General features: G+C 40.4%; 1 protein-coding gene across 1 annotated transcript; it reads right to left on the minus strand.

The window, feature by feature from the left end:
- Nucleotides 1–763: 763 nt before the first annotated feature.
- On the minus strand, nucleotides 764–3,945 carry emc3 (ER membrane protein complex subunit 3). The gene is made up of 9 exons (XM_008409861.3): nucleotides 3,727–3,945; nucleotides 3,314–3,473; nucleotides 3,164–3,221; nucleotides 2,559–2,652; nucleotides 2,170–2,274; nucleotides 1,933–2,014; nucleotides 1,732–1,811; nucleotides 1,553–1,635; nucleotides 764–1,466 (listed from the first exon to the last, which is right to left on the minus strand). Exons 2-9 carry the CDS (start codon nucleotides 3,466–3,468, stop codon nucleotides 1,338–1,340), a joined length of 786 nt encoding a protein of 261 aa, XP_008408083.1. The 5' UTR covers nucleotides 3,469–3,473; nucleotides 3,727–3,945; the 3' UTR covers nucleotides 764–1,337.
- Nucleotides 3,946–8,720: the final 4,775 nt, after the last annotated feature.

The following is an 8,720-nucleotide window of genomic DNA, read 5'->3' on the forward strand; positions in this document are numbered from 1 at the left end:
TTTTCAGAGGAACTGATCTATGTATAACATGATAGATAAATCAAGAGTCGATTTTGAAAAAAAAAATCTCGATATATACAGTTAAGTCTTTCTCAGATCCTCTCAATAGTCCAGGTCAAAACAAACCTTCACAACCTGCTCAGTTACTCCACAATGGTAAAGATTTTGGCTGCTCTTCCTGGATCTGATGTTCAACCGTGAATCAGCACGTCCTTTCTAGCAAAACGAGATAAACCTTTCCAAGGAAACTGAGAAATGTGATCTCTCAAAAACCCCGGCCACACTTCCCTGGCTCAATTTCTGAACCGTATCAAACACATTTGCTTGAAGGCAGAATAGATTCAGGTGGAAAAGACCACATAGATCAGAACATACAGTTTCAATGAATGAGTTCAAAGATTAGGTAGATGGTCAATGTCCAAGCAACATCCGAGGCAGGAGCCGAGGATTGCATTCTTCCTTTCGATTTAAAGATGGCATCCTGCATCCCGTGTGATTAGATTATTTGAGATTGTGATGACCTATCATTTCAAACCAATCTGCCACTTCTCCTCAAACATCCAGACATTTTGTCCAATTATTGCTGCTTAATTGGAATGGTCTCTTCTTCAACTGTTCTCTGTAAACCCCACAGCAGTGAGTGAAAGTTCTAGCAGAAAAAAAAAACAGTTGAAATATGCATAAAAAAAAGGCACTAATGTCATCATTCTGTAATTATCAAATTGCTTGTTTTCAAAGAAAGATGTGCAACTGTACACTGCAATGGAGAAAACCAATTTTAATCAAAACTATTTCTAGACTGTAAAAAATGCAAAGTAATGTTTAACCTTACAAAATTGACTGTCTAGATAACAGAAGACATTTCTATAATATGCGAACCTCAGCTGGTCCCAGGTCTGCTTCCAATCTTTAGAGATAGACACAGAACAAGTGCTCTACTATCAAACCATGGAGAGATTAAATAGTTTAACCTGTACAATGTGTTTTGTCCTGTTGTTGAGTCATGATGCATTGGAAATGGAAATAAGTCTAATTATACATGGGAGGTGGGGATGGGGGGGAAGGGACTTGTACCCAGTAGTATTATGAATGCATACACTTACAAGAGAATCATAATGCAGTTTTAATAAGAAATATGTCCTTGTAAATAAAATAGCAACTAAAATGTGTTTCATCGACATGAGACAGCTAGAGTGTTTCAGTAGGTTAAGATATTTTCTGGACTGGAAAAGGAATATTTGAAAGAACAATGACCATAAACGTGTAAACGTCGCACATTGTGAAAACACACGGGGAAAAAAACGGATCCCTGCAGTGACTAAATTTAGACCAGGCAATCAGAAGATCCCACTTGGCAGCTCCTTGTTAAACATGCCATCAAAGTCCAGCTCCCTGCTCATCAGTTCGTCCTCCACACTCTCTAGCGCCCACTGGTGGTCTGTTAGTTCTAGTGCCTCCCACTCAGCCTACAAAAAAAATATATATATACATCACATGAGAATCTGTCCTTTCTTACCAAAGGATCTCATTATACTCGTCATATAATACATACTTTGAAAGCTTTATTTGTATCTGCAGGCATGGCCATGGCAGCACCACTCATCTGTTCCTGCATGATCCTAGACTGGTCGGCACCTGGAAGGATTCAGAGGCATAGCTACAATCAGCATGAGCGAATGGTTAATCATGACTGTCTGCAGATGGGAGTGATTCTTCATTAACTACGCTTACCATTATCTTGACCTAATATGAGGGAGTACATGCTTCTCAGTCCAAAGACATTTAAGAAATACCACGAAGCTGAGCTCACCCTAAAAGAAAAAAGAAAAGAGTGCACATAGATAGTCACGAGAAGGAGAAGGTCACATGCTTGATATAAGCACAAAACAAATGTTTCAGTGAAGGTCAGAAAGTCCTGCTTTATTTCTTTACCAGGAAGCATCCAATGAGAGGAGTTCTATTCCTTGCTGCAACATAGGCTTAAAACGCAGGGTGAGAGGGAAGGGAACCTTCGCTGTGTCGAAACACAAGCACAAAGACAAAACATCTGTTACGTTAAAAAATAATAATAATTTAAAAAAAAAACACTTATAACTGAGCACACCACGTTTAGATCCGCAACTCGCTATGTAACAGGAGCTTCTACATTTTAAGAAGAACTAATATTACTTGTTACAAATCCAGAAAAGGTCCAGTTGATCCAGCCACCGATGAGGATCATGGGAAGCACGTTGGTGACGTTGCCCTTCATCATGTCCGTCAGCATGCTGGGATCTGGGAAACACGAGACTTGATTTTTCTACGCCAATATGCTGTGCAACATTTTTTTTTTCAGCATCTTCACCATTGTTTTGTAGTAAGTTGGGGGGGAAAAACTATTTGCTGAATGTACGACAGTTACTACAGTTTATATATATATATGAATAAAGAATTATGCTAAATAAAAGGGTTAAGCTATGTTACTTTGTTTAGACCACTATTTTAAATAAAAATCTTCTCTTAGTTAAGATTACAGCGCAGTGACAACACCATGAGAGGCAGTAATCCACTAGGCCTACCAGTCATGGGAGACGGTGGAACGACCTTCCTCTTAGTCTTCTTAAAAAAGCCGTCCTCTTGGTTGTTGAAGTAGAACTTTCTCATCAAAAAGGACTAAAACACAGGAAGGTAATCAGTAACGCTGTTGTTAACTACAGGCATGGTAAGGAACAGACAGAAGACGGTTGATCACAAGTCAGCTCATCCAATAGTTTTACTTACATTAATTCAATTAGTTTTGTATCAAACTCTTGTTGCTTATAGCAGATCATTTCCTATAAATAATAAACTGAAACACCACCTCACCTTGCCTATTAAGTTAAGACGCTAAAGATGTTTTTCAAAATTACTTAAGCAGATAAGAGACTGAGAACAACTTCTTATATTTGTAACAAATCAAAAACCTAAACTAATTTCACCTAATTTAACCATCATTTTACCAGGTGAAATGTGTGAGAGCCAGTTGTTACTTAAAAACATGACCTGATAAAGTTGATTAAATCTAAGTATGGCAGTTGAACCATCTATTAATATGAGCTGATTGAAAAACTCTTACTACTATTTTTATGATTTCGCTTTGATGATGTTTTGAATATTAAACACTTAGGTAAGATTGATGTCTTACCTGTTTCGGAATGTATTTTCCATTTTCTCTGAGAATCCTGCTCCGTATAAGAACCTGGCTGAAATTTTTTACAAAGCACACAAACATATATTACTGCATTTCAGCTGAACTTGTGTCATTTCCATGTATTGACAGGTACAGTGTGCTTACCTGTCTGAAACCTGCTCTAAGGTCAATTTTTTGTCACTCTGCAGAAGAATTGAGACATAATGGCGAATCACGCCGACAAGAAAGGTGATGAAGACAATGGGCAGAACCACCCAGAGTCTGATGTTGGAGTCCAACAGAAGCTCCGGTTCGGCCATTCTGTCTGGAGGAAGACACAACAGAGCCAGGCAGGCTGTACGTCACGGTGCGACAGATATTATTCAACCTCATTAAAGAACCGGAGGGACTGTCTGTTAATAACGCCTTATTTCAACCTCAAATCACTTGTTAAATAGCATAATATTAGCTTCTTGTAGCTATCTATGAACCTTTAGACGGAAGGTCTCTCAGATCACTATAAAATAGCCACAGAAAAAAAGAAGCTAACAATGTGCTAACGCTAGCCAACTGGCTACCTTCTTCCTGATGTCCGTCACGGAGGGTGGGATCCAACAAGTCCTCCCGAAGAGGCGACCCCCGCTTTGAGCTTTATTCCCGGGATGCGAAAGACAAAACACATCCGCTGTGTGAGGGTATCAAATATGCTAGATAATTTTTTTAATAAAATTGCGTTACATCTCAGCTATGGACACTGCGTTTTGCTGACTGCGAAGAATGAGAGCAAATTTCTGCTTCTGCAGCTCCTCGTTTACAGAATCTCTCGCTGGCGCTGCAGCGCCACCTCGCGGTGATGAAGGAGATCTGTGAAGCTACGTGTGACTTCAGTCATTGAGTTCAATTAGGAAAAGACAAGTTTCAATTTTAGTCAGTGGAAATTGATAACCCCCCACCCCCCACACACACACACACACACACACACCCTGGCCTACAATCTTCACCTTTGGCATAAGTGAGTCTGATTCATACTTTGGCAGTGCATAGTCATAAATTGGTTTATCATTTCAAAGCTCTTGTTCTTTTTCAGAACATTTTTTTCAAAGATGTCCCAGATGTGCTTTTTTTTCTAATAAACCATCTGGTACACCAGGTTAAAGCATCATTTTGCTTGGAGCCTGTGAAGAGTGCATTTCCTTTTCAGAGAGAAGATATGCTACGTCTCTATCTATCTACATAGATAGATAGATAGATAGATAGATAGAATGTTTTTTCTTACTTTTCTCATTAAATGATTGAAAGATATGTATAAGGGGGCAGCATGGAAAAAGTAGCAGATGATGAGGGAGAAACACTGGAGCAGAAGATGCTTTTGTGTCACCTGCTGTGTCACCAGCAGTCCGCCGTAACAGAGGCTCTTCTTCGTCACAAGCGGCTCTCTGACCTCCACAAGGTGAGGATATCAAACAGCAGGAGATAAATGTGCAACAAGCCATAAATAATCTGCTCTCTGCCATCTGTTCAACACTTAAAGCCTCAGTATAGATCGATGTATTTTTCAGAAGACAATGCTTATTGTTTTCTGTAACATAACAGTTAAAACATGGTTTCATTTTAGCACAACTGCATAAACAGGACTGCTGGGGACCAGGCCATCGTCTCCTTTAGATTCCTGCATTTCACTCTTTGTAATTCAGATCAGCAGAGGGTTGTGCTGTACAGGAGTGTTTCATGCATAACTTTTCACTTTCATTCTGCACACTGGTGTCATGTCGGTTTTAAGGTTGCGAACCCACATGCAAGAACACAGTCAGACAGAGCGAGTCAGAAACAATAATGTTTATTGAAGGATCAGGGAGCTGGTGGCGAAGCCGAATCGGCGGACCGGTTCTTCTACTGCCAACGGGAAAAAGCAGGGTTAGCGAGAACTCAGCGGAGTTTCTCCAGGAAATGACTGAGGTGAGCTTACTTGGCGTGGAGGTATTAGGGGCGAAGCGGAGCGCGAGCCGAGTGTCCGTTGACGAGCGATGCTTAGCTCTGATGTCGGGCACGGCCTGGAGCCTGATCCGTCCAGGCGGTCCTCCGGGAAGTTCGGGCGTGGGCCTCCTGGCCCGTAGCGTCCCGAAGGGGAAATCCCGGGGAGGGATCGACGAGGGGAGATCACGCACACACACACAGGGAGTGGCGTCTGACCGGGAACACCGGCAGCGTCGGGAAATCACACAGGAGGGAGGTGATCCACAGCGGGGAGACAGACTTACACGAATGCGGGGGCAGCTGGTTTCCGGGAAACAACTAGAAGACGGCGGGAGAATCTGGCGAGGGAGACAACAAGGGTTAGACGAGAGTAATCACAGAAGGCCTCTTTCTGGAACGCTGGTTACCGTGGTAGGCAAACACTCAGGCGGTGAGACGGAGTGTAGCTGCTGCTTATATCGCAGGTCCACGCCCTCTAAACCAGCTGCAGGTGTGTGTCCGGGTTGAACCAGGACACTTCTCAGGGGTGGAGCATGGGTGACATCTGCTGGATGTCTTGAGAAGTGGTGGTTCCAGGGACAGGTGGAAATAAAACTAACTAAAGGAAAACAAACTAAGAAACTAGGAAAAGGGGAGGACAAACAGACCCTGACAACTGGGACCTGGGGCAGTATTCATTTTTAAAGATTTCTGGGGTTCTGAAAGGAATTTTGTTTCTGAAACTTCTCTTTTTATGTAGCAAATTAATCATTTTAAAATTATTTTAATACATTTTCTGTTAAATATTCTGTGGCTGAGTGGCTGAGTTTTACATAATCAGTCTCTCTCCTGATGTGAAGCCAGTTATGATTCATCAATAAATATTATTTTTGCTGCAACTGTATTCACTTTAAGACCTTCACCATCAGGTTTAAGTTGGTCAAAAAGCAGAAGGGTCGCCTGTCTGTGGATGACATTGTTTGGTTGTAACAGCCTGACATCTCTGATCTCCCCATTGATTAAAGTTGCAGAAGAGGATGCACCATGCCCAATGCCTTCACACTTGTGAACGTCTCCTCAGTTTTCAACGTGGCTCTGGCTCAGCTTACCAGAATTTGTGTCAGTTGACTAAGCCGTTTTACGTAACAGCTCAGCACCTAATAACAAAGAGTGAGGATGGCCTGTTTTTTCTTTTTTTATATATATATATATCCTAAATGCATAGACTTGGTGTATCAATACACCATCAACCTGGTATTTTTTAATCTTAGAACATGCCTGTTCGTAACAGCTACTTCACAGTTTGAGGTTTTATGCAGAACAGATGTTGTGTCCTTGCTTTTGGCATCCATCACCATGCAGCCATGGAGCTGGTCGAATGACCCAAAAATCCTGCTGTTGCCCTGTAGCGTTATGCGTTGTTTCTCTGCTTACGTTTCACCTTGTGAATTGCAAAACAATGAAACTGCTCTAGGTGGAACCCTGTGTGTTCTCCTCTCATATTTTTGTCAAAAGGTTATACACTGACTGTACAAACAGTTTTTGTTGTTTTCCCATTTTACAGATCTACTTTGTTTTGACTGTATTAAATGAAACACAAATATTCTGATGCTTTGCTCCAAATGACCTTTGGTGCCTTTTTTTTCCCTTCAGGATTATTTGATTTTCTTCATTGACATATCAGTATTAATTAGGCCTTTCAGCCTGAACTAACTTTCTGTGCACCTGGGACGATTGAAGTGATGCAAATTATTTTTTTATTATTCAGCGTTTCAAAGAGGACTATAGTGTCTATTATTATAAAATTACTTGCTGTTATTCTGTCTATAAAGTGTTGTGTCGAAGTTGACTCATGCATTTCTCAATCACATATCACACTTACAAAGATTATCCTGCTCTGTTGCGCCTCTATCTTATTAGTTGGCTTTTGCTAGAATTCATGACGCCTTCCTCTTGGTGTCATTTTCTCAGGACATCAGTATTTCCTCGATTGTCATGGTTCCCGCACAGCTGCTCCATGGTTCATCAGACTTACCTGTTGCTTTTTCCTGTAATCACTCTTTCCAATATTTATGCTTTCTTTTTTTTTTTATCAGGTTCTCCTGCTGGCGCCAATCTTCCAGTTCCCATTTTCCAATACAATCCCCCCCCCCCTCCCCATTTGCATTGCATTACTTTGTAGCTACCATTCCTGGATATTTCGAACTATTTATCCCATCAAATCATCACTTTCATCATGATGAGCTTGCTTATAGTCTTTGTTTGGTTCCCACACAACTGTAGCTTGCAACAGATTCATCCCTTTCAAAACCATTATTGTCTAAGGAGTTACTGCCCAGTGGAAACATCTAGTTGTGTCCAGGTGTCCTCCACCTCCCTCAATGTTATGAGGAAAAGTTGATGTTATAAGGGCAGGCTTTCTTCTTCATTATTCCATCCATATTGTGCAATGCATCAACACCACTAGTAGTAAAACAGACTCCATGTCTGATAGCTATGACTGTGTTTTTGCATCAAAAGTCTTAACTTGACTATTTCAGACATTTTTCCTGACAAATGACTCAATTTGTCAAGAATTTTTTTTTGACAAATTTGTCTTTTGTCAAAACAACTTTCATTTGTGTTTCATTTGACTGTAAAATGCTTCCCAAAAAGCATCTATATTGTCTCTATGGACAAATTTAAGTAAAACTTCAAAGTGTTGATTTAAGGTTATGTCTTCCAAAAGCCCTAACAGCGAAAGCTACTCAACAGTTTTTGAAAGAAGGGTCTGTACTAACAAACCAACCAATTTATTCAGACTCCACAATTTCTCCAAAAGAAGGGTGTTAAAAGATCGAGCATGAATTATACCAGAAGCTAGCAAACCATCAGTCGTCTTTGCGTTCTTGTTTATGCCACTTTTCTGGTCGAACTCCTTGATCCTAAGAACATACTGTGCAATTTTATGTTTCTCCGAAACCAAAATGTTTGTGTTCCTTTCCTTCCTCTGGGATCAAAAAGGAAATACATCTGAGACTATACTCAGAAGAAACACATTTCAAACAGAGGAACAGGCACTTGTCTCATGTAGGAGAGTTGCCTAAACCTTCAGACCAGCTGGCCAAACAGAGACAAACTGAATTCAATATCTGAGCAACTCAACATCTGCACATTCATTGGAAAGGGTTTACATTTATTACTAAACCTTAGCATTCATAAGATAAGGCATTCGGCCTTATTACAGATTGTATTATCTGAGTTCTCTACATACTTTCTGTAATCTCACCCTTAGGAGTATTGGCAAGAATGTTAAAAAACAAAGGAAGAGCAAGCCTAAACAATACAAGCTGAGGACAAATATATTTTATTTTTTATTACAAACAAACTTGCTTAGATTTATCAAACAGGCAAAGACCATGCTGGATAACATTTTCTCTATGTGGGTCAGACAGCATTATTGTGAGATTTGCGAGACTGGATGTTCTTCAGATTGATTTCTGCACCAAGCAATCTCTTAACAGAAAAGATATGCATGTAAATCAGATTAATTATTATTGGTCTACTATCTGTGATTTTGAGTTATTTGCAGCCCCAGTTAAGTTGCGTCCAAGACAGCCAAACAAAGATAATACTAATG

Source organism: Poecilia reticulata, chromosome 5, assembly GCF_904066995.2.
Source record: "Poecilia reticulata chromosome 5, P_reticulata-male-v2, whole genome shotgun sequence".
Taxonomy (NCBI): domain Eukaryota; kingdom Metazoa; phylum Chordata; class Actinopteri; order Cyprinodontiformes; family Poeciliidae; genus Poecilia; species Poecilia reticulata.

Excerpts from the sequence above, each read along its gene's own strand:
- emc3 (XM_008409861.3), bottom strand. The coding sequence starts at position 3,468 with ATGGCCGAACCGGAGCTTCTGTTGGACTCCAACATCAGACTCTGGGTG. Across the intron at positions 2,275-2,558 it reads TCCACCGTCTCCCATGACTG|ATCCCAGCATGCTGACGGAC; the intron begins GTAGGCCTAGTG and ends CGTGTTTCCCAG. Across the intron at positions 1,636-1,731 it reads CATATTAGGTCAAGATAATG|GTGCCGACCAGTCTAGGATC; the intron begins GTAAGCGTAGTT and ends GAATCCTTCCAG.